Source organism: Vombatus ursinus, unplaced genomic scaffold, assembly GCF_900497805.2.
Source record: "Vombatus ursinus unplaced genomic scaffold, bare-nosed wombat genome assembly UNPS02014830.1, whole genome shotgun sequence".
NCBI classification, from domain to species: domain Eukaryota; kingdom Metazoa; phylum Chordata; class Mammalia; order Diprotodontia; family Vombatidae; genus Vombatus; species Vombatus ursinus.
In genome coordinates this window covers 1572085-1598483 of record NW_020954608.1, presented here as the reverse complement: position 1 = coordinate 1598483, position 26399 = coordinate 1572085, and the positions used below count along the sequence as shown (strand labels likewise).

The 26399-nt window shown below is 35.7% G+C and overlaps 1 protein-coding gene across 1 annotated transcript in view; it reads right to left on the bottom strand.

The window, feature by feature from the left end:
- Positions 1-11363: 11363 nt before the first annotated feature.
- PPP1R3A (protein phosphatase 1 regulatory subunit 3A) overlaps positions 11364-26399 on the bottom strand; it is a 59550-nt gene continuing 44514 nt past the window's right edge. The window contains exons 2-4 of the mRNA XM_027838547.1: positions 16177-16232; positions 15947-16071; positions 11364-14030 (exon numbers count right to left, since the gene is read on the bottom strand). Coding sequence (XP_027694348.1) covers positions 11364-14030; positions 15947-16071; positions 16177-16232 — 2848 coding nt within the window. The remainder of the gene's footprint in view (positions 14031-15946; positions 16072-16176; positions 16233-26399) is intronic.

Sequence of the window (26399 nt, the reverse complement as noted above, 5' to 3'; positions counted from 1 at the left end):
GACCGTACGTACATATGTGTATATGTATGTATGTATATATACCCATATACCTCAGAGGCAGAACCTGAAATCAGATCTTTTTGACTCCAAGATTGCTTTTCTAGTCACTTCACCCTGAAGTCTCTCAACAATTACATCTAAGTCATTCTTTCCACAAAGGAATCCTCACTATAACATACCAGAGAGGTGATCATTTAGTTTCTACTTAAAGATCTCCAAGGCGGGGAACCTAAACCTCTCATGGCAACCTAACTGCCTACAACCTAGATTACATGCCTCAATGCCTTAGTAAGTAATTTAATAACTTCCTGTGCCTTTCTCCCTCCCCTCCTCTCTTCCCCCCCCCCAAAAAAAGACTGGTCTTTGGATGGACTAATTCAGTCTGTAATCAAAGCTTTTCTGACTTGGTTGCATCAGCCCAAGTTTGCCTTCTACTGCAAGGTCTTAAAAAAACTAAGGTTACTAAAGTCACATGCCATGATGAAACATTGGAGTAAGACTTTAGGGGAAGATGAATGATATCTACATGTTTTAAACAGGTACATAATGATTAGGCATTCTTAACTTGGGATCCAAGAACACCCAAAGAGTTTATAGTTAGAACACAGGGGGTACATGAATTTGAAAGGAGAAAAAACCTATTTATTTTCCCTAACTAGTTAAAATTTAGCAATACCTTCAATTATTTAAAAACATCTTTTGCAAAAGAGTCCAAGTGCTTCACCAGACTGCCATAGGGACCAATGACATAAAAATCATTAAGAATTCCTAGGTGCATTCTCTTTCTCTCTCATGTGTGTGAGTGTGTGTGTGTGTGTGTGTGTGTGTGTGTGTACATATATAGCACCTCAGCTCTATATGTGTGTATATACAAATATAGACATACATTTTTATATATAGCTATATTTTAGTACTTTAAGGATCTGTGATTTCATTGTGCATCAATATGTGTATTTGGAGAGTTGCTTTGTCCAAAAAAAAATTACCCTGCTATAAACCTAGGGATGAGATTCTTCAAACTTAGCTCTGTTGGTCCTTAGATAACAGACATTTATTACATCATTGGTCTCATCCTCACAGCCTTTCTAGCTGCATAGGGCTTGTCAGAATATGTGCTCCACTGGCATAGCTTTTGAGAGCCTGGGGTTACATCCACCTTGTAATGAGTTATCAGAATAAGATTTTGCCTTATAAGTTTTAGGATGAGAGTCAATTAAAACAATTTAATAAGCTCCATAATATTAGAATTTAAACTCCTTCTGTTCTGTTATGTGTACTCACATCTTCCGGGGGATCTAAATTCTGTTTTGGCCTAGTCTTATAAAATTATGAGGTATTCGAATTTAGTTTTCAATTTTAGAAAGCCTCAGAATGTCTCAAAAAAAGTGTGGCTATGAGGAGGAGGCATAGTTCAGGGGAAGAGATATTGGTATCAGATTCAGAAATCCTAGATTCTCTTTTTGGTTTCCCCCAGGTTTGTTTTGCTACTTATTATTATACCGTATTATTAACATACATTTTCTCTCATATTAGCATCAGGGAAATGATAGCAACCACTCCAAAAGGACATTCCTGGTAATTATGGCATCATAGGCTTTGAGTCTGTCAGTAAGTGGTACAGTTACCTTTTCAGGTCACTGTGGAATCATAATACTGAAAAAAAATAATGAGCATTGTCCCAGCAACCTCAGAAAAAAAAAAACAACAATCTATTTACTTGATTCTTATTGATAGAATCAAACTCTATATTATATGAAGTTTATAAAGTAAAAATAAAGAATATTGTCCTCACAGAGGAACTTGGACTAATGCCAGTAAACAGAGAGAATTAGAAAATTAATTAATAGGGGCAGCTAGGTGGCGAGTGGATAGGGCACCAGCCCTGGAGTCAGGAGGACCTGAATTCAAATCTGACCTCAGACACTTGACACTTACTAGCTGGGTGACCCTGGGCATGTCACTTAACCCCATTGCCTAACCAAAAAAAAAAATTAATTAACTTGTTGTCAATTAAGACCATTTGTTAATGTAACTGAGGTCCCCTTAAGTTTAAAATTCACTCTTACTATGAGTCACTGAGAGTAAGAGAGAATATATGTGAATTCCACAGGCAGGTGCCTATTTTACAGCCTAGGATTTCCTAGCCATGGTCCGCCTTCTGTATTTTTATAAAAACACAGTTTCTGTATTTCGTAGAAATGTAGTTTCTGTGCTTTCTAGAAATGTAGTCTCTGTTTTTCTATAGAAACCTACTTGAAGGCCAGGGTCTTAAGCTGATAAATGATAATCCTTCTAAGTGAAAATATTAATCTAAAATCTATTGTTGCCCACTTAGGGACCTTTCTCCTTTAAATACATTATTCTGTATGGTTGTGATTCATGGAGTACTATGGAATATTAGAGTCTCTGTAAAAATAGAATTGAGAGCCATTAAAAAGTTAATGGTGGAGTACGTGGTAGGTATGAGCTGGCTATTAGATATTGCCAACAAATTGTTTCAAAGGAAACATGTCCTACCAAGCCAGAAAGACTTTGAGGATAACTCTGATAATGTGCTCTATGGGCATCCACTACTTAATTTTAGAGTATCATCACTAAAAGGTTGGCTATCAGGTGATATATTTTTTTTTCATCCACAGATGAAAATTGTCAGCCAGAAGGATGTCAGCTAAGAAGGTAGAGAGGTATATGTGATATATGTCCATGCCCAAGAAATCCCTGTTCCTCGAAGCAATGGTAAATATGGTTGAGGTGAGCCCTGGATTTTCAGTTAGAGGACCTTGGTTCAAATACAGACTGAGAAAGTAAGGAAAAAGGAAAGCACTTTAGAAAATGGTACAGTAGGGAAAGTGATGGATCTGGAGTTTAAATCTAGGTTCAAGTCCATTTGCTACCTATCTGTGACCGTGGGCGAGAGACCTCTGTTTCCTCATTTGAATAATGAATAATTGAACTAGGTGACCTCTAAGATCCCTTCCAGCTCTAAATCTATGATCCTATATAAATGTGAGTTCTTATTTTTTATATAATATATTTTTATATAAGGATATTAAAATATATACTACTATGTAACATGCACTTTTATCCAGTGCCTAATATGTGTCAAGAATGATACTAAGTGCAGGGACACACACAGAGAAATATTTTAAAATTAAGGATTGAACTGTATGTATTTCACCCCTCCAGTTTGTCATCTTTCCTTCTGCCTCCTTCCTCAATCTCCACCCCTTCTCACAAACACATACATCACGTCAGAAGTAGTTGTTGATAATTTCGCCTAATTCCAAAAGACTTGGGCTGAAACTAGATGCCTTGCTTTTGAAAGGTCAGACTGTCAGTCTTATTTCATACAGTGTGACAGGTGGACCAGTGAACAAGAATTGAATGATATCTGAAAGGGAGGGAGAAGGGTAGAAGGGTCAAGGAGCTGACAGAAGAGGAGCCTGTAAAAACAGGGTTTGTGGGGTGTGAACTTTGGGGTAACCTATGAATTGGAGTTGGATAAGTGAAACCTAAGGCCCAGGACGAGGGCGATCTGGTTTAAGTGCTCCCCAAGCCACTCACCCTCTGATTAGGAGACTTTCTAAGGAGTTCCAGTGAACTACTTTGTGAAAATTAGTTTGGAATGTGAAGGTGGTTTTCATTCCCTTATTTTAAGGATCCTAGCTGCCTTTCCAACTTGGAAAGAATTATCTCAAATATTTCCTGCTCTGGGTATGAACTCAGAAAACTTGATATTCTTGTGAATATCTTCTCCTTAACTTTTTTTTTTAGTCAGCAAGTAGAAGCTAGTTTCACTTTATAAAATGACAAAGTCTCACATAAATGGTGAAAAGGAAAAGGCATTTCTTGAATTAAATTCACAAAAGTAGTTTTTTTTAATTGTATGAGAAGTGGTGTTTACTGCATAAAAGCCATGCTAAATCATGCAGCAATTTAATTTTATTAGATAATTACAAAACAGGATTTTGTTTTGTGATATTTTCACAAGTACTCCTTGATTAACTAAAAGAAATATTTTTACAAACACTTTTATAAAATCATCATAAGTAAAATTGCTGGATGATTTAAGTGCATAAGAGCTGGGATTTTCAACCTATCACAATGAATACCAAGTGCTTTCTTATAGAGTTTAGAACAGAAAAGGACCTTAGAGATTGTCTAGTCAAACTCCCCTTATTTTAAAAATGAAGAAACTAAGGCCAAGAGAAATTAAGTGCCTTTTCCAAGATTATCAGAGTGTTAAATACCAGAGTCAGGTCTTAGGCCCAGGTCCTCTGATTATAAATCTAGAGTTTCTTCCACCACATTATTTGGACCTTAGAAATTCTCTAATCCAGCTCTCCCCCAACCCCCTGCCACTTTCCATGAAGGGTCATGAAAAACAACTTCTACTCTTTACAAAGCTAGCCAACTGACTGAAGGAGACATCAAAACCATGACCTATCTTGTTCAGCACTAATCTTACCAGATTACTCACTTTCCATTTTAAATATGGAGAAACTGAGGATTGATGAGTTTGGCTGAAGTGATTCAGTCAATAAAGCCAATGAGGGAGCTACTAAGCAAGGGATAGAACCTAGATCTCCTGACCCTAACCTGATGGTGTTTTTTTTTTTCTTCAAGTTTAAAGAAGAACCAATATCTTTGGTTTCTGTATCTGGTGGCGAAAGACAAGTGGTAGAGCAAGGGAGGCTAATGGCAGGAGTAGTTAGGAAACACAGTAGGAATCTTCAGTTTTTTGAGCACAGAATATCAATCCCTAAACAACATTGTGACTTGTAGGGGAAAAAAACAGGGGAAGCATCCCAGGAAAATGAATAGCAGTGAAGAAAAAGTGCCTTTGCTTAGAGATTGCCTTCCATCTACTTTGCATATCTCTTGTATGTATACAGTTATTTACATGCTGTCTCCCTCATTAGAATGTGAGCTCCTTGAGAGAAGGGACATTATTTTGGTCTTTCTTTGTATCTCCAGTACAGTGAATGGCATGTACTAAGTACTTAATAAGTGTTTGTTATTGGTTGACTGATTGAAAAAGAAAAGGGGTTGTATAGCATCATAAAGAAACAAACCTATCTTTTCCCTCAGCATTTGCCTCTTTCTGTTGTTCAATGATCTCCCTTATAAAGTATGTCTTGAGGAAATTTTAAATTTATTTCTACCCAGAACCAAGTTAACCAATATACCATATTAATGAATATCATAGTGAAGAAGACATGTAGTACAACCATAAGAGACCAGTGTTAGATATACTTGGCGTTTTCTGAAGCACATTGCATTTCTTGTCATTGAACCATTTCTTCTTGAAAGTTGCATCAGATAGGTAAAAAAGAAATCATTTCACTTTTTTGTAGAATCAGATGGGAAGAAAGACTAATTTTATTAGTAAATGGATATTTAATACTTTTGAAATATCACAGATTAAATAGCTACAGAATCAAAACCTGTTAGAATAAGGCTATTAAAACAAAAACACCTTTTACATATTAAACACAGTATTGAATGTATTTCATACTTGTATTAATCAGCTGTCTTTTTAATTACTTAATTGGCATTAATTATATCATTTAGCATGTTGTATTTAATGATTTCTGGTCAAAGTGGACACTGAGTGTGATAATCAGTGTAAATGAAATTCAGTTCACTTCCCCTGTTTGTGGCTCTATTTGCTTGCTTTAAAAGTTGACATACAGCACAGGTGTAAAATTGACCAGATCAGCTGGTCTCAAAGGTCATAACAGCAGTTGCTAGGATTGAATTTCTTACACTTTAAACCTTGTGATGGTTGATGCTTTTAAAGCTAATGAGTTACTTCGCCTAATAAACATTTCCTTGTACCATCAACTTCCACATTAACTACCAAATTAAGGAATTGTTCTTCTAATTTGCAATCTGTGTGTTGTAGCATATGAGGGGGATGTGGCTGCTTTGGGAATGTTGAAGAGAAAGAAAAGCTGCTTAATATTGAAGAGGAACAGAAGGAATGAATCCTTTCCCTTTTCCCTACATCCAGTAGCCCAGGGCACTTTTATTCATATATCCCAATTATCTTTTTGCTTTTACTTTGGCCACCTTCCTCCAAAAAAATGATTGGGGAGAAGAAAGGGAAGGGAGGATAGTGCATAGAAAGGTATCCTAGAACCCATAAATTCCTGCCACTGACACATGGTGGCTGTGTGACCCTGGACAAGTCACTTACCTTCTTAGGGCTCTAGGCAGCAAACTAAGATTGTAAATTGTAGTGAAGAAATGAATCTGTACTGGTAAAGGATGTTTCTTCACCAGAGGGGCGGGGGAGGTGGTTCCTTTTCAAATTAAATTACAGGTCTAGTTCCTATACCTATCTCTCTCTTCTTACCTTCTAAGTAATATTTTCCTAAAATACTCAATGATTTTTGGTCAATTTTATGCAATGATTTAAAAAAATTTAAGTTCCCAAAGCATTTTCCCCTCACATCTACAAGGTTTCTCTTCTTAGAAAGGTGTTCTTTTGTGCTCTTAGGCTGTCAAGGATCGTCTAACTTTTAGAGGCCCTCATTTATTGTGATTCTTATACTATTATCCATATTACCAATTATATTCCTGCTAATTAGTTTTAACAAATATTTTATTGAGTAACTGTTACATATGTACCCAACACTGTGCCTCCTTTGGGAGCTCTTTAGGAATTTCCAGTCTACTGGGGAAAATTAGATACAAGAACAATAACCACACAAAGAAGTATATGATTGTTTCCAAGTAATTATTTCAAACAGCAACAACTATAAGATTTTATAGAAGGGAGAAATCAGTGTGGGTTAGAGTAGTCTTAGGGAAGGTTTTGTGACAGAGGTGTTAGAATTAACATTGAAAAATGACTAAAATTTAGATAGAAAATAGATAAGTTTTCAGATAAAAGGGACAGCATGAAAAAGAGAACTAAGGAAGAATTAAACTGGGATTGTTCTAAGAACAAGGTAATCTGTTGGGCTTTTTTTTGCTAGAGGGTGTCAGTTAGGGAGTAAGGGGAGTGCAGGTTAGGCAGGTAAATGCAGCTGGGCAAGATTGTAAGGGCAAATTAATGTAAACAATAGCCTAATTAAACACCATTAGAAGTCTAAATCTTCTGCCAAAACCAATTAGGTCATGGATACCAAAGTCAAATACAAATAATTTTTTAATTGTCTACTCTTTTGGATTTATCTATGCCACTGATTCCTTCCATTAGTATGACTGATAAGTTGAATATATTGAAAGGAACTTGGGAATTTTTCATTGTTGAACTGTCATATATTCTATTTTTTTTCTACTTTGAAAAACAAAATGAAGCATTCAAGTAAAATGCTGAACTTAGGATGATGGGCCTTTTAAGATTTTTAACAGTTTCAATAATTGCCTATCTTGTGACACTTAAAAGCATTTATCTCCCCCAAAATAAAACCATAAACTAATAGAAAGGAGTTTCAGGATAGTCATAGGGAAATAGTGGACAATTAATCAAACCAGTATTAAATAGATGAGGAGAAACTGTCCTTCTAGCATGTATTAATAATACATTAGGAAAATGGGCCTGTGATTTCTTCAGTTAGGGATCTCCTGGTGTGGACACTCATTATGTCAATGCTGGATATCTGTAACCTTCTCAGTAACTTTTAGTCTTAGAGAGCTTCCTGGAGACCTGAAACATTAAGTTACTTCTCCAATAGGCACACGGCTAGTATGTTTCAGAGGCATGACTTGAATCCAGTCTTTCTGATTCCAAATTTGGCCCTCTATCTACTCCACCACTTCACCTAAATTGACTCTTTCATTTTGCTCTTCTCTGGCTGGAGAGGTTGTAAGTAATAGTAGGTCAGTATCTCCTTCCTTTGGAATCATAGGGAAAAACTAGAATATGGTCTCAAAGTAACAGAACAGGATGACATTAAAAAAACAATAACAACAATAACAAAAGCCTTTCTGTAAATATATTCATATTAGCACTTAGCAGAAGTCCATCCCGAGAAGGTGGAGTATGCTAATCACATCCGCTTTTGTCCTCTAAGAACCATGTGTAAAAACAAGCACCAAGGTCTTATGCTCAGTCTTTAAATATGAGAGACAGAATTCCTTCAACACACCAAATCAGTGTCCACAATGGATGATTTCACAAGTAATTTTATAGGAGACAGATTCCTATAGTCAGGAAAACTCATGATGAATCAGTTTTAATTGACCATGTTGATCTGTAGTAAAGCATTTAGTGAAATAGTAAAGTGTTGTGTGAAACAGATGAGGGGGTTGGTCCTTGAGGTAATAGTTGACTCTTGGTTCCAGTCATTTTTTATTTCTTTAAGAGTGAGAATTATGAAATAACCAGCCAGTCTGATAGCTGGGAAGGAGGTAAAAATATGCAACGTGGTTACAAAAATGGATTTGCCATACTGGGTCTTGATTTCTTTAAAAAAAAGGGGGGGGTGGAGAATTTGTAGAGCAATCCGTCTGTCATCTTGAGAGAGATGAAATTGTGCAATTGAGGTCATGGTACTCTCTCAGAAAAGAGGGATGCCTTCTTATGCTTTCCTGAGATTTCTTAAAAGTGCTTCTAAACAAGGAGGAGATGAGGTTGTCCTTTCTCTGTGCTATTAAATTCTGATAGATGGGAACAATCTTAGTGGACTTGCTTTCTTTTACAATAAGGAGCCTACTGAGAAGGATTGGTATGGCTTATACATATTTGAATTTCTAAACCAATTATTTTTACTAGTGGCATATCTGATGCTGCTAGTTAATTTTTAGAATTTTCTTCCTGACGTATAGCCAGCAGACTGGGCAAGATGGAATATGAAGGTTTAACAATTCACATTTCTTACACAATTCAGACAGTAGACATGTGATTCACCTCACTTTGCTTACTACAGTGCCACACACCCTTTGAGCATTCAACAAATGCTTAGGGATGGATGTTGATGGCAGTGATACTTGTAAAGATTATACCTGCCATGTTAATTCAGGGATAGATCTTGGATAAGTGGAGATCTGCTAGTATTCACTGCATGCCATTTTTCCTATACAACATAGTGATATGACCAAAACAGACTTGCCTAAATCTATCTTTCTACTTGCTTATCAAGATTTCCCCAAGTGCTTTATCATTTTATTTCATTCTTTATCTGAAAATTGCTCCATGAGTAGTAGTGGAAAAGTTGGTGCCTAAACCAGGGACCATTTTTTCACTGCACTCAGATAAATATACAACTGAATATTTTTCCATCCTAAGGAGGTTACTGATATCAAACTACAAATAACTATTGAGATAATTTTGAAAGTAAATGTTATCAAAAATCAAATACAGGCAGTAAAATGGGTCACTTTGTTCTTTTAAATTCATAATTGTAGTCCAGGCACCTATGCTCAATAAAACAATATAGTGTTTTGTTTTGCAATAATAAGATATGACATATTGACTAAAGCCCTTAAAGGTAGAATGCAAAAATCATACCATTAAGACCTGAAGAGGTGCTAACATTAACTACACTGTTTCTCCAAACTTTGTATAGACCTGTCAACAAAATTATCAACCCAGCAGTTTTAGAGATAATATTCTAGATATTGCCTACAGTATTCTACTTGTATTTAAATGAAAATATGCTAGCTCAAACAATCAAACATTTGCCCCAAGTTCTACCTCAGGATGTTTATATATGTTAGTCTAAAAAGCTAATGTCAGTTATTTAGTCTGAACGGCATTTGAAGGATGAATGGAATCATATAGTCTGAAACAAGTAAGGTTTCTGAAATTGTCTAATATGAAGAGAGAAAGATACATTCTCCTATTGCATGAGGATCAGCTAAAATAAAATGTATTGTAATTATGATATAGAAAATAAAGTTTAAGAAATATTTCTTAGATGCATGTGGTTTTATGTATAACTTATGATCTTTTGGTTTATCCTTTTCATGAAATAAGGTATGCTGCTGTTATCTCTGAGGATGAATTAGGAGCTCTATCCCCTTCTCTGAGATAAAGAGATGAAAAAAGTCCTACAGAAAGAGTGACTTGTAGGGAGTCTTTCTCATGATCTCTAAAAGTGACTAAACAAACTCAAATATGCCAAAGTTCACCACTTGAAAAGGGGCTCCAAAGGGTGTCCAAAGTAAAATAATGGCATCAAAATTTTAATGTTATCTCTGGTTGATAAAGTGATCTATTCCACTGTTCTATAAAATTATCCATATGTACTGCCAGTTACCTCTATATCAGAGGTTTATTTCCTGCTGCATACATTCTTGCAACTGCTTATTACCAACTTTAAAATCAATTTCATCACCTTAGTAAACTAATAGATTAGAAGTTATGATTGTGACTAGTGCCTAACTTTTGTGTTTTTATGCATAGAAAGATGTCTATTTCCTTCTGGAGACTTATAATGTTTTAAAATGAAAATGAATTAAAATATTAGTTGTGCCTTTTTTTGTTTAAGAAAAGATAAGTCACTTATAAATGTACCAAGTACCATAAGTTCATTTTGATATTATTGTTATTTAATGCTTTATGCTTCATAGGTATAAATGCTTTCCAAAGCAATGCTTGTGAAAAAATGAATTCAAATTTTCTATCTCAAATGATACTTGTCAATGAAATTGTTCAGTTGTGCTACACAATCTATTTAGAATATTTAAAAAATATGAAAAACACTCACCCAAAAAAGTTTTGTACAATTGAATGGTAAGGTTGTTCTAATCTTTATTAGCTTTGTGGTATGGAAGCACCTATCTTGCCAAAATCTGACATCTACAAACTTGTTCTATTTATGGTGCTTGACCTCTGTTTTTCCCAATATGCAGAAAATGTCGTTAAACAATGAAATAGAAATGGAAAGAACTATTTGCTCTCCCAGACTATTCTGGGAAATAATACCAACACAAATGGGAAATACAAAAATTGTATGGCCAGTACTAGACGACTTTCATAAAAGTTGTCATACCATTGGCTATGTTTTAAATATTTCTTAAACTGTTTTGTAAAACCTTGAGTGGGGGTGGGGGTGGGGTTGAAGCTTTATTGTAAAAGAAATGAATGCAAGAAAATGGCACTTTAAGTAGTGAAGAGACGTGAAGCATTGCATCTTCATAGCCTGCTAAGGAGCAACAGCTGTACCTAATTTTAACTTGACGTGCTTCAGATCTCATATTCATATAGGTATTTAATGATCCAAACATAATGGTCCTATATAGAATAATTACTTATATGAAGGAGTGAACTTCATACGCATTCCTTTTTAAACGATCCTTCAAGAGAAAAACTGCACTGGTTCTTTGAACAATGAATATTCCCTTTTAACAATCAAAATGTTTGGGGCATAATATCTTAAATTTTAAATGAATAATAAAACCTATGATTACTTCTTTTTGACAGGTTCTTGGGGTCGCCCTCCTTCCCAAGATAACCAGTACAATGAAAAAAGGTAGAATGCCAAGCCAATCATTAAGTCATAATAGTAGGTTGTTAGGAGAAACAGAATGAACAAGAGGAAATATGGTATTTTCGAGTTGATATATTTTGAAAGCAGAGACTCACTGGCCAGAATTTGATTGTCCTGGGCAGGGAGACTGGAGGAGTCAGACTCGTTACCTGACTTGAAGCCTGGGGAGGCGAATTCGTGTCCATAGCTTATTAACTCAGCAGTTTCACAACTTGTCTCTTCTACCTCCTCGATAGGTTCACTGATTAAAATCATTGGCCCTAAAGACTTCTCCATGTTATTTTCTGCTTGTTGGAAACTTTCAGCTATGAACCTTTCTCTCCCATCACTGGAAGTCAATTTGACTGAACTCTTGTCATATTCTTGAGGTACAGACCCAGGATGCTGGTTTTTCTCAGTACGCTGGGCTTCACTGTGGGGATCACATTTGCACTCTGATGTGGTAGAAATAGACTTGAATGGCATGGCAGCCATTGGATGCTCTGTAGAGAATACTTCCTCATTGGATTGAGTTTTATTAGGACAAGTGGAAACAGGAGTGCCATTTTGAGGACATATGCTTCTTTCAGAATCGAAACTTTGATGAGTGAGAGTAACCAAATCAGCATTCTTCTGAGGGAGTCCTTGGGTATCTGTGTGGCATATATTTTTCTTCAAAATTTTAGGGACAGTAGGTAATTGTGTTGAGTAGAAATCCAGTTCTGAGCTTCCTTTTCCACTCTCAGGAGTGACCTGCAGAGATTCTCCTACAGTTGCAATATTTCTAATGCCATGCTCTACCCTGTCAAGTATTTCCCCAGAATTGCACTGAGACATAGTTTCTTCCTTTTGTGTTTCATCTATGTGTACATTATAAATACCTAAATGTGATTTCTTTTCAAAGTCAGTGTCATGGATTACATCCACTGAATCTCTATGACAAAGGATATAATGTGAATCATCATTTCTCCCTTCATGTGAATCAAACGCTGTTTCCTTTTCCTCAGTGGGCCTGTCACTTAGAGAAGTCTCTTGAGGTAGCTTAGCAATTATTGCTTTTTCTCTAGCAGACATGCTTTCTAGAGTACTTTCTGATGTTGTCTTAATTATATAAGCTGTACCTGCTTCTGCTTTCTCGGTAATACCATGATCAGCTACAGAAGACAGTTCACATCTCACTGTTTCTTGGCAGGTAAACAATTCTTCTGTAGGAGTAACATTCAGGTTCCTTGTATTATCTCTTATTTCCCACATGTCTTCACCATCTGCTTGCTCCTTGATCTGTTCTGTTCTATTCGTCTTACTCTCTTTTAAAACTACCTGACTTTCCAGAACATTCCAACTTTGATTTCCACATGCAATCTTATTCTGATTGTCAGGAATATTCCTATCTGATTTCTCTCTTTGAACCTGGGAAGGATACAGATCTGTTTGCAAGACATTTACATTTTCTGATGAGCAAACTTGGCCATGCATTCTTTCTGGAGTGGTGCCTTCTGAATTCACTAGACCACTCCTTTGGCTTGTAAACACATGGTTGGGGCTAGCTAAATCAGTTCTGAGAGAATGTGATCTATCAACTTTGGGTGCCAAGTCACAGGAGCTAGCAGAGATTTCATTTACTTTGCTCTGAGGGTCACATAAGTATCTATTACTAGCTTGACTCACGTTAACACTTATTTCAGGATGCCCTTTTCTCCCATGGTTGTCAGTTGAGATTGATGGTACACTTTCATTTTGCCTTTCACTAATGCTAAACTTGATTCTTTGTTCCTCCTTTTCTTTACCATTCCTACACCCTTTTCTAGACGTTCTCTTTTCTGTAACTGGGCGTTCTTTGGAAGCATTCATATGGGCAGGTATATAGGCAAGAGACTCTCTTGTTGGACATTCCCAGTCTTTGACTTCAATTTTCTTGGTTCTTTCTCCTTCTTTGTCTTGATCAGCATTGCCTGCCAAGGGCAAATATGCAGTTGGACAAGATGCTTGTATTTTCTGACCCTCTCCTGCTGGATTGGCATTATCATCCAGTACTTCCATGCCACTGGTGCCTAATGGCACTAATTTGTCATCCTCTGAAAAAACTGTTTCCAATGTCATTTCATGGTTCTTTTTGTAGCTATGAGCATTCCCCTGGCTGGTAAATGATCTATCCACCATCTCATTTCTCATTGCACCATCTGTTTTACTTTTTGAAATATCCACCCTTTTTATTCCTTGCCTTTCTGATTCATCCAGAAAATGAGAATGTTCATCCTGTTGCCTTGCAAGGAGACTTCCAAGTAAAGGAGAGGTCTCACCGCTATCAGTGTATCTCAATGATGGTTTGCGGCTGTTTGCTAGATCCGAAGTAAGTTCCTCTGCCAATTGGTGACTAACTTCATTTCTCAAGGCATGCTTTGGGTTGCTGTACGATCCTCCCCTTGAGGGATTTTCTGCTGATGAACTGGGAGACAAAGGCCTCCTGAACAAGTCTCCACTTATCTCACCAAGGGTTCGCCGATTCTCAAACTGTTCAGCTGTATTTGGAAAAGTAACTGGCTCTGTTGCAAATGAGCTTTCATCTCTGGTAGAACTTCTAGTTCTTACTGAGTACTGATTTAGCTTTGGGGGAGAAAAAGAAAACAATGACCAAAAGAGATTTTTTAAATATGCAGAATGAATTAAGTAAATTTCATTTGCCCAGCTAGGAAGTCCCAGGCATAGTCCCATTACCTCATTTCACTTATGGGTTTTTTACAGTCTTCAAAGCAGGATTTTTTTGGGGGGGAGGGGATCTTGCTAAAGTATGATTTGGGAATGAGATTACTAAGGAAAAGGCCAAAAACTAATCACTCTCCTTCCCAGCCTCCAAATATCACATTATATTATTCAACTGTTCTTGCTTGTCATTGCCCTCTCTCCTCACTTAGGATATATACATTGATAGCTCCATGCTAATCAATTAGAGAGTAGCTTCCTGGGTGCCCCTTGCTACATTTACACTTGCTGTAGGTGCCCCCATTACAGTTTCTCTTATTAATATGTTTTCTGCAAAGCCTCTGCAAACTATTAATAGCAAAACGTCACTCAAAGAAAAGTGAGGGAGTTAATGTCTCTGCAAATTCTGTTTTAATGACCCTCTGCCAACTGGTACTCAAATGTATTTGAGCTCTTCAGTGATGCCAACTGTCAGGATTTAACAGTGAGATGCCTGTGTTTTTTTTTTCTCCTCATAACTGACATTTGCATGATCTCAATAATTATATGCAAATCTTACGATTTCCCCTTCTTCTCACATAAGGCTCATGTTACTTGTCAACTGCACAGCTGTCTTGCAAGCCAATGCCTGTGGGTTTCACAGATTTGGTTGTATTTCCATCTATTATAGAGCTTCATTGTTTTATGCATTAACATCGGCATGGTGCAAATTAGCATCTAAATTACCATTCCCTGTTCATTTATTGGACGTACAATCTCAGTGACTTCTAAACAAACTTTTATATTTCAGCCTGCTCATTGTAATGAGGTGCATCGGTGGAGTATGTGATTTTTCAGGGTCCTTTCATTATATTCTGTGGTTTGAAAAAAATGGCAATGTTAACTTTCAGTTGGGGAGAATTCTCAGAATGGGTGACAACTTTGTAGTTACTTAAAGTTGGAGCAAAGTAAATTGCATACTTTTGTGATGCATCCTCCACATCACTCTAGAAAAGGTGGTGCTTTGGCGGGAGAAGGGGGAAGAGATGAGTACTATTTCTTTCCTGCTTCAGCACTGACACTTGAAGAAGCAAAAGTCATTTTAATCTTAGATTATTATGAATCCATGTATTCCAATTCTCTAAGCTCAAACTAGACACCGGTAAGGATAAATTGCATTATGTGACTCATTTACTGCTATTTCTCCCTTTGTGATGAAAAATGTAAGTTAAACCATCAAAAAAAAAATCTAAATGGATTGAATGTTCACCAGCTGTGAAATTTATGATAACAAATTTAATACTAAATTGGATGCTATAGAATTTTTTCTTATTTAAAAATTATAGCAAAAGGCTCTCTTGTTCCTGCTGGGCAATTCAATACTTTACAGCAATGTAAACCATTGGCAGTCTCATGAGGAAAAAAGTAAATAAAGGAATACTATGAAACTGAAAGAATTCTAGATTGTTAGAGCTGGAAGGGATCCTAGAGAGTATCTCATCCAATTCCTTCATTTTTAAAAGAGAAGAGTTTATACTTGTCAAGAAGATTAGGAATAGGCATCAATATTGAGTTACCTCTCCTGTAATTCCTAAAAACTATTATTTAGGAGGTAAAGAGATAAGAAATGAAAGTCATTAATTTAAGACTACAGAGACTGAAAGCAACCTACTGAAATCAAAATTCCTTTTTGATCAAGATAGAGATGCAATGATAGCACAGACCATGTTTTCACATTTGTAAATTATATTAGTAGATGCTAATGAAAAGGAGACATTTTGCCATTTTTGAAGCATAAATGATTTCATATCCTCTAACACTGTGGCAACCAGAATACTTACCATCAGCTCTAATTCTTTTTCGCTGTGTTCATCATATTCCTTGTTTACATCTTTTACATTTTGACTACTGGCTTCCATGTCTTCCTTATCCTCATGAGAACAAATGATTATTGGGAGAGATATATCTGAAAAGTGATTATAATTATACCTGTGTAAGACTTTTCCCCCTGCTATAGGTTATAACCATAAGAAACACATTTTTTTTGTTAGAAATTAAAGAGAAACAGTACCTGTAGTCTTTGAATTATTACAGTTATTCTCCTCTAATATTTCTGATTCCTCTTTGCTGTTAAATTAAAGAAAAAACTGTTAGGTATTATTCCAAAATTCAGTCTTCTAAGAAATATATTTACTAAGTGAGAGTTATAAATCACAAAAAACTATATAAATACTGTGCAATCTTACACGTTTCACTGTACTCTTTTAAATATTTTTTCAAAATCAGATTAATCTTTTAAAATTATGTAGTAATGTAGTAACAGGTACAAAAACAATGAAAGAAAAAATATCACAATGCAACATTTACAAATGAGGATGCTTTATTTTAAAACTTATATAATCATGATAAAAAAAGTGATGTAAATCATCTTATCATTCATAGATTTAATCTTCACAAGTAAGACCATTTTTCTCTAGGTTTTAATAATAAAGGTTTATGAATTGCCAGTCCATTTGTGGTTGTAGAAATAGTTTTCTAACATTTCAATTGTTAATTTTTTTTTCTTTTCCATTTGACTCAATGTTACATTAACTCTGTTGAAAAAAAAAAGCTAACTAAAAACTGAAGGAGGTAGCCAAATATATATTCATTTGAAAGAATTTATATATGTATTGCCATAGGCTAATTTTAAAACTGAGATTTCAGACCTCTCATATGCAAGTTTACATTTTCTTATGTAAAGGATTATTCTAGATATACTTCCTTCCCCTTCTCATTCTAGATCTGGACTTAAAATACACACATCTCCTTTTTGGTTTAAACTTAACCTTCCCTCGGTATATTTGCAGGGTGATTTTTTTTTAAAGTCTCAAAATCACACCCAGTCAGAAAATTTTAGTAAATCTAGTAAATTAAGTCTCATGGGCTTATGTGTAGCAGTACCTTTAGTAAATCCATAAGAAATATAGGATTGCATAAAGAGTTTTCTTTGTACAGTTATAGCTGAATTCCTATTCTGGTGGTTTTTTCCCAGTGAAAAAATTCTACATTCATACAAGACCACATCTGCCAATCAAAGCAAAGCAAAGAGACGGGAGAGTTGGCTGATTGATTTGTCCAGTGTAGACAAACAAGTTGGATGGCTTTATCTTCAATGTCAAATTTTTGGCCCTGGAATCATGTGGGTCACTTATAGTGCCTCAAATTATAAGAGAACTGTTCAACTTTCCCTTTTGCTTACGTTTATGCTAGACTAACCTTTTTATAGTACTCAGATAGTTATGTGGTATTTAGCTTTTAGCTTGAAGTGAAGAATTGACTACATCTAATGGTCACAGAAAAGGAAATGGGAATGCTTTATTAAGCATTTTGACAAAGAAAAATAATGGTTGCCCTATTGGAGCATTAAATCTGCTATATTTAAAAAAAAATAAAGACAGCAACTAGGTAAAAAGTCTCAGTTTTGCAAATGTAACTCCAAACTCATTCACATACATGAGTTCTACTCTTTTCAAAATGTGACCTATTAAGCATCTTTTAATAGCTCCAGCTTCCTCTTCATTTCCTTAACAAAACTCACAATTCCATTTGTAGTAGAAAAACAATAGCATTTCAAAGATTCCTTTCACTGTTTCTAAAACCAAAATGTTATCAATCATTTTTCTCAGGTCTCTAAAATTTTCTGCTTTTGAAAAGCATTCAAATCAAATGGAATAGAGCTTCCTTTTAGCTCATTTTTGGAAAACATTTATTAGGTACCCACCTGTGCATTGTTCTCTACTGGTTATAATACTAATAACTTTAAGCAGTCACAATGCTTCTGCTCTATAAGATTACAATTTAAAACAGACAATGTTGATGTATACATATATGTAGTGTAAAAAAAAACTTGAAGACATAACAACAAATATACACAGGAATACCAGAAATTAAATAAAATACATAAAGCATACATTGGAAAGCAGGCAAAGGAATCCAAATGATAGAGAGTAAAAACAAAAGCACTTTATAATGCAGCTTAGAGTTAGAAGATAATCTACCTGCTTACCCAATACATTTGATCATTTGGGAATGTAAAGCCCAAGTTTCATTGATGTTTTTGATTGAGTGGTTTGCTCAATTCAATCTAAACAGTTGACACGACCTTAGAAAAGTCTAGGGGAAAAAGGCTATTATTTGGCAATAATAGGAAGCTAAATAAATAATAGACAGCTAGGTGGTGCCCTGGATAGAGCACCAGGACTGGAGTCAGGAAGACTCATTTTTGTGAGTTCAAATCCAGCCTCAGACACTAATTACCTATGAGACCCTGGGCAAGTCACTCAATCCTGTTTTCCTCAGTTTCATCATATGTAAAATGAGCTAGAGAAAGAAATGGCAAGCCACTCCATTATCTTTGCCAAGAAAATCCCAAATGGGGTCACAAAGACTATACCATGACTGAAAATGACACAACAAAAAGGTAGCTAAAGGCAGGGGCAATCCTGTGCAAAATGAAGTAGGCAATATTTACCTCTAAGACTCTTAACTTCCCCCCCATTAGCACCCCTTATTGCTTCCATCCCCCTCAGGAACAGTATTATCTCCCCATATCTCATTCCATTTATACCTCCTATATAGGGAGGCCATCCACTGTACAGGAAAGGGTGCTGGATTTGAAGGTAGAAGACCTTGATTTGAATTCCAGTTTTACCATCTACTAGTTTCTGTGATATTAAACTAGTCCTTCTACCTCTCTGAGCCTCATTTTTCTCATCTGTAAAATGATTAGATTAGTGATCAGCTATATGAGTGTATGAAAGTATTCATATGAAGGTTTAAATGACTATTGAAGATTAAAGAGCTGCTCTTCCCAGGGATAGTTGTATTTTATAAAGGGATAAATCTTAAGCTGAAGGAACAAAGGACCAGTAGTGGAATTTCAGGAATAAGTGAGTCAGTGGTGGTGACATTCAGGGGAGGTCTTCATGATGCCTCTGCAATCACACCACAATAAGTACTCCTTTATACAAGGCTGATGATAATTAAAGATATGTATATATGTATATGTATATATGCACATACATATGTAGATAGACAGATAGACAGACAGATAGATAGATAGATAGATAGATAGATAGATAGATAGATAGATAGATAGATAGATAGATAGATAGACCAGGGCCAGGATAAAGAAACAACATAGAGAAAGGGGGTGGTTTTGAGAGAAATTATGAATATGCACACTAGATGAGAAAAGATCAACAAACTTGAAAACTAATACCAGAAAGTGTTAAATGATCATTGTGCTAACATTACGAGCATTATGTGGACCCCTATTTCAAATCAGCATTTGAGTTCTAAAGTAATAATAATAATAATAATACAATTTTTGGAGTGGGCTTGTGATTTCATTGCTGTAGGGAATATCTGGTAAAAAAAAAAAAAGATTCCCCTTAGAAATGAAGATCATCCTAAGGCAATAAGAGGTTGAGTCTTGCCCAATTGGTCATAGCCAATGTCAGAGACAGCACTTTAATCCGGGTGTTCCTAATTCTAAGGCCAGATGTTTGTACGTCGTATCATACTCTAGACTGTACTGGTAAGTATATAACAACTAGGGGAAAAATGTATGCAGTTGACACTTACTAATTTTGCCTTGCAATATTAACATTTTCTCCACCATTCTCTTAAGCCTAGACAATAAATGAAACAATAAATCAAACCCTAATTTGTAATATTTGCTGATTTTCAAGCTGTAAATGCTCACACTGAAAATTTAATAGGCAGCCTCAACTCTAGCACACCCTTGATACTTTCTCTCAATAATATAACAGCAACAATAATAATAATAATACAAAGTTATGGAGTAATAAATTAACACATGTAATATTTTAGTGTTTGCAAACTGCATTGTAAACAACTCTGAGGTTCTACCTCATACCGTGACAAAAGTTGGAAGAATTCTAGAAAGAAGGGCATACTAATGCACTATTGGTGGAGCTATGAATTTGTCCAACCATTCCAGAAAACAATTTAGAATTATACTGAAAAAAAGTCACAAAACTATATATGCCCTTTGACCCAGTATTATTGGCTGCTTATTGAATAGGGAACAGTGAAACAAATTATGGTATATAAATGAATTTTATTCCATGGTTTAGAAAAATAACAAATGTGAAGAATTCAGAGAAAGTTGGGAAGAATTTATAAACTGATGATACAAAGAAAAGTGAGTAGAACCATAAATACAATTTATACAATAACCATAGTTATAGAAAGGAAAATAACTTTGAGAGACTGCTGAACTCTGGTCAGCACAGCATCTGATCACTACTTTATAGGACTAAGGGTGAAGTAAATCTTCTAGTCATGGATTGTATGTGAAGATAGACATTACCAACTTGTTGGTTTTGATTGACTATACTTTTTTTTAAAGCAGGACAGTGTTCTATTGATGGAAATGACTGTTTTTTTTAAAAGAGTATCAGTAAAACATTAAAAAACCCAATTCATCACACATAGTAGACTCTTCTTATATGTTTATCAAATGGAATTTAGTTGAACAAAATTGCCGAGGATCATGCAGTTAGTTACTGATAAACCTAAGACTAGAACACATATCTCTTCTCTCCTACTTTTTTCTTTGCTAACCACACAGATTTTGGTCTTTGAAGAATAAAACAACCATTGGAATGCAGATTCAGCATTTCTGAGAAAGGATTCCTCTTATGGTCAATGTTTGGAACAATGATGTATTATTGGTTGCAATAAGGTATGAACACCAAGAATGGGAGTGAGAAGCAAAACTTTGGCAGCCTAGGATCTGACTCTTTGGCCTTTTGCTTGTACCAGCTCCTTATATTCCAACAGTTAAGATTTGTTCATTGCTTTTCCATGGAAGGGGACCACCAACAAAACCTCTGCAACTAGTCGGCATACTGGATGAAGTGCTAGATTGGAGACAAGAAGACCTAAGTTTGAGTCCTGCCTCGGATTCTTAGGTGCTGTGTAAAGTTGGTCAAGTCATTTAATTTAAGTCTGTTTTCTCTTCTTTAAAATAGTGATAATAATAGCACCTATTTCACAGGGTTGTTGTGAAGATCAAATGAGATTTTATGTATATGTATGTATATATGTATACATGTATGTTTACATATATGCACACGCACATATACATATATCTTATTAATCTTAGAATTATCTACATGTATACATACACATTAATATATATCACTTTGAACCTTAAAGCACTGTACAAATACTAGCTATTATGATTATTAATTTGAAGTCTCGTTGTGATGTTACTTCTCAAAGGTTACCTATCTTTTAACAGAAAAGCGTATGCTCCTGCAGATCCTACCAAATTGGAAATGATTCAGTTCTAAGCCTCGTGATGTTTGTTGAAAAAGGAGGAACCATGACAAGTGAGGAAAAGCTCATTACCAGAAGGTGGGTCTATGGTGATGATTTTTAGGGACAAATAACACTACCAACTTTTTAGGGACAACTATAACCATCAATTTTTTGAGATCCCTAAGACCATATATTGAAGCATGGAGGAGTTGTGCTTTACATTGGAAGAGGGAAGATCAATAAAAATTAAAAGGAAATTTTGAAGTATTGAATTATTATAAATATGGAAAGGGAAAGGAATCAAAGACAAGAGTAAAATACTAACTAAATGGAAAGAAAATAGTACCAAATCAAATCCTATAGATTAAAATTCTGCCAGATAAGTGTCTCAAGGAAGCTTGTTTTTCACTAACCCAAATGGGCAAGAATTCATAACTTGAATGACTTACCACTTTGAAGGCTAAAAAAGAAGAACTTGTCTTATATATTGACCAAATATCTTACAGTAAGGGTATCTGTAGCATTTTGTGAAAATCATACTTATTGAGTTATTTGCTATTAGATAGCTGAGGGGTACAGTGGACAGAGACTTGGGCCTGGATTCAGAAAGACACGAGTTTAAATATAGCCTTAGTTACTTAACTAGCTGTGAGACTTTGGGCAAGCCATTTAATGTTTGCCTCAATTTCCTCATTTCTAAAATGGGGATAATAATATCACCAACCTTGCAGGGTTGTTGTCAGGATAAACCTAGGTAACAATCAGGAAGGACTTTGCAAACCTTACAATGGTATGTAAATGTTGCTATTATCATTGTTATTATTATTATTTGTTATATCCAAATCACCTATAGTCCATCCCTCTGAAGTCACTGAACATGAAATTTTCCAAAAAAGGGCTTGTACTTAACCATGAACCATGAACCCTCTCTACTTGAGTACAATTCTACTTGAATACAATTCTATTAATGACAAAAGTCTGAAACTGAACTAATTATCTTTCTCCCCAAACCCTCTCTGTTATTGTTGAGAGTACCATAATCCCCCTAATCACCTAAGCTGGCAACCTAGGTGCCATCCTCAACACTTTCTCATTCCCCATATCCAATCTGTTGCCAAGTCTTGTTGATTCTATGTCATAAAACCTCTCATGGATCTCCCTTTTCTCCTCTGACTCCACCAGTAACCTAGTGAAGTCCCTCATCACCTTATACCTGAACTATTGCGATAGCCTTCTGATTTGTCTTTGTGCCACATGCCTCTCCCCACTCCAGTCTATTCTTGACACAATTGTCAAAATGATCTCCCTAAAAAGCAAATCTGACCATGTCACTCTGTTCCTCCCCACCCTGGTTAATAAACTCTAGTGGCTTCATATTCCCTTAAGGGTCAAATAAGACATCCTCCATTTGGCTTTTAAAGCACATTGGCCTTGTGGAAGATACTCCCATCTCCCAATTCATACACTTTTATTGGCTGTCCCCTTTGCCTAGAATGCTTTCCCTTCTCACTCCCACCTCCTGGCTTTCCTAGCATCTTTCAAGTCTCAGGTAAATCTCATTTTCTGCAACAAATCTTTTCCAGTTCCCCTTAGTGCTAGAGCTTTCCCTCTGAAATTACCTCTATTTCCCTTGTGTTTATTTTGTATGTATGTATGTTTATATAGATGCATATATACATATATGTGTATATAGATATGGATATATATGTGTAGTTATGTTAAATATGTAACTATATAAGTATATGCTGAATATTATATGTCTATCTAATTGTTTGCATATTGTCTCCCCCATTAGAGTGTGAGCTCCCTAATGCTTAGCACAGTTCCTGGCAAATAGTAAGCACTTAATGAATGCTAAAGCTATGGATTTTATCAGCTTGTCAGGCATCTAACATCATGGCCATACATGTACCTATAACCTGACTCCCTCCAAAAATAGGCGGTTTTGATCACAAATGGGATTGGGTGAAGAGTCTATCACCATACTGGGAAAATAACTCAAAGAACATGCACCACTAGTGATTCTCAGTATTGCCATCTTCTATGGAAGACAAAAACTTAGGATGAAAATCAGTTGGATGAGGTTTCAGCTTCATAATGCCAAAAATTAAACCAACTAAGATGACACAAAAGTGACATCTTGCCTATTATAGGGCAAAGAAATCAATCCACAAGTATTTATTTTGTATGTACAATGTGACAGATACCATGCTATGTGTTAAAAATACAAATACAAGTAACATGGTCATGTAATCCTGGTAGGTTCATACTAAAATATACAGACTGACTCCTATAAAGCAATAATGAAGAGTTAGTTACTTACAAGAAATATATATATATATATATATATATATATATATATATATATATATATATGGTGGGAATGTGCGGTAAAAATAGGAAGCTAACAGATGTCATGCTTATTCTTAGCTTTCAGCTACATCCTAGGTGAGTTCTTCCAGTATTCTTACAATGCCCTGAGATTTCTCCTCTTCTCCATTGAATTTCCCCAGGTGCCAAAATTGTGAGTTACAACTCAAGATTTTTCAGGCATGCAATGAAAGTCCTGGAAGACATTATTTAACCACCAGACCTCAGAGAGATAGCTTCAACTGAAGAGAAAGAGACTTCAAGAACAAAATTCTAATAAGGCAATCATTCTTAGTTCTAAATGTCGATGACTACCCCACTTTGGACCCTCTTCCACACTAACCCCCATATTTAATACCATAGATTTAGAGCTGGAGGGAACCTCAGAAATTACACAGTTGAATGCCTTCAATTAAAAAAGAGGCAAGACTCAGAGAATTAAATGTTGCCTATGGTCAGGTGGCACAGTGGATAGAGTGCCAGTCCTGAAGTTAGGAAGACTCCTCTTTGTGAGTTCAAATATGGCTTCAGATACTTACTAGCTGTGTGACCCTGGGCAAGTCACTTGACTCTGCTTGCATCAGTGCCTTATCTGTAAAATGAATTGGAGAAGGAAATGGCAAACCCTTCCAGTATCTTTGCCAAGAAAATCTCAAATGGAGTCATGAAGAGTTGGCCCTGACTGAAATGACTGAATAAGAACTACAACAAGGTCACGTCAGTAATAAGTAGCCAATCTAGGATTATAATCTCAATCTAGTACTCTTTTTGCTGTCACAGTTCCTTTTCTGATTTTGAAGCACTTACGAATCCACAAATCAGAACAGTAAGCCTAAAGAAGTCTGAAAGCAGTACACTCCATCATCAGGTATATCCTTTAGCAATTTAGAAATGAATTATTTTTGTATAATCTCAAAATCACAGAATCTTAGAGTTAGAAGGACTTCACCTATTATCTAATCTAACCAATAAAGGAAAAATAACCTCTCTCCTCACTCCATAAGATACCAAATAAATAGTCACTCAGTCATTTCTTAAAGACCATTAGTCAAGGAGAACTCAAAATTTTCCCTGCTGATAAGTAATGGTAGTGTTCCTGTGAACAGCCACAATACTCTACCCTGGGCAAGACAGTCTTTATACTGAATGGTAGTGGAATATAGTGGACAGGTTGCTCATTTCAAGAATTAAGGAGACCTGGGTTCAAATCCAGAGTCATACATTTAGTAGCTATTTGACCTTGGCCAAGTCACCTACCCTCTTTGCCTCATTTTCCTCATCTTCCTTGGCATTAGTGGTTCAGTGGTAGAATTCTCATTTTCTACACCAGAGACCCAATTTTGTTTTCTGCCCAATGTACTACTTCTATTGGGAAGCAGCTTGGTACAGTGAAAAAAGCACTGGCTCCAGAGTCAGAGGACTTAAATTCAAGTTATATAGTAAGTAACAGTTCAGAATTCAGATCCAGAATTTCTGATTTCAGAACCAACATTATTTCTATTATTCATATTGCCTCTCATCCCCTTAATAATATAGTCCAGTGGTTTTTTTTTTCTAGAAATCAACATCAACTTCACTGGCTTATAGTCTGCACATTCTTTTCTCTTACTCTTTTTGAAAATTAGACATTTGATTTTACTTCTCCAGTACTATGGTACCTTTTACATTCTCCAAGATCTTTCCTAGGTCACTGAAAGTGATTCAAAAAACATATCTAACACTTCTTTCAGTACCTTAGGAATGCAGTTCATCTTAGCCTAGGGTTTTGAATGCAACAAGGACAGATTGGTGCTATCTGACTATCTTCCCATTTACTTTGGGTATCACTTCCTTAATAGTCATTTTTGTTCTGTCCTTTGGAATCCAAGTGTCATTCTCCTTGGCAGAGAAAACAGAAACAAAATAAATAAAAATTGAGCAGCTCTGACTTTCTTCTGTAATTATTTTTGGTGAATTCAAACACAGTAGAGTCTATATCCTGATAATAATTAAAAAAAACCAAGCACTTATTAAGCACCTACTTTGTGGAAGGCTTTGTGCCAGACAAAGATATACTTTTAAACAATGGTACAGTGATAGAAAGAGAAGTAGAAAATGGAACCCTAAAGGTCAGTATATCTTTTAGGAAGCTTGCAGATAGAATATGGCTGCAACATGATATTAGACTTCAAATTAAACTAAAGATCTGTTGAACAACTTATATCCTGTCTTCCTCTTGGACATAAGACTTGGTCCTATCATGAATGTCATAACCTGCTTCCTAAAGTTTCCTTGCTAACAGTTATGACACATTATTGTCAGGGGGCAGCTAGATGGCACAGTAGATAGAGCACCGGTCCTAAAGTCAGGAGGATCTGAGTTCAAATCCAGCCCCCAACACATGATACTCATTAACTGTGTGACTCTGAGCAAGTCACTTAACCCCATCCCCTAACCAAAAGTAAACAAAACAAACAAAAAACCAAAAAGATAAATTATTGTCAAAACTGAATCACCAACAACAATATTTCTAAAGCAGTCCATTTACACATTCACATTTTTTCTTGCATGATACATCCAGATATCCATACAGCTACTCAATAGTGCATT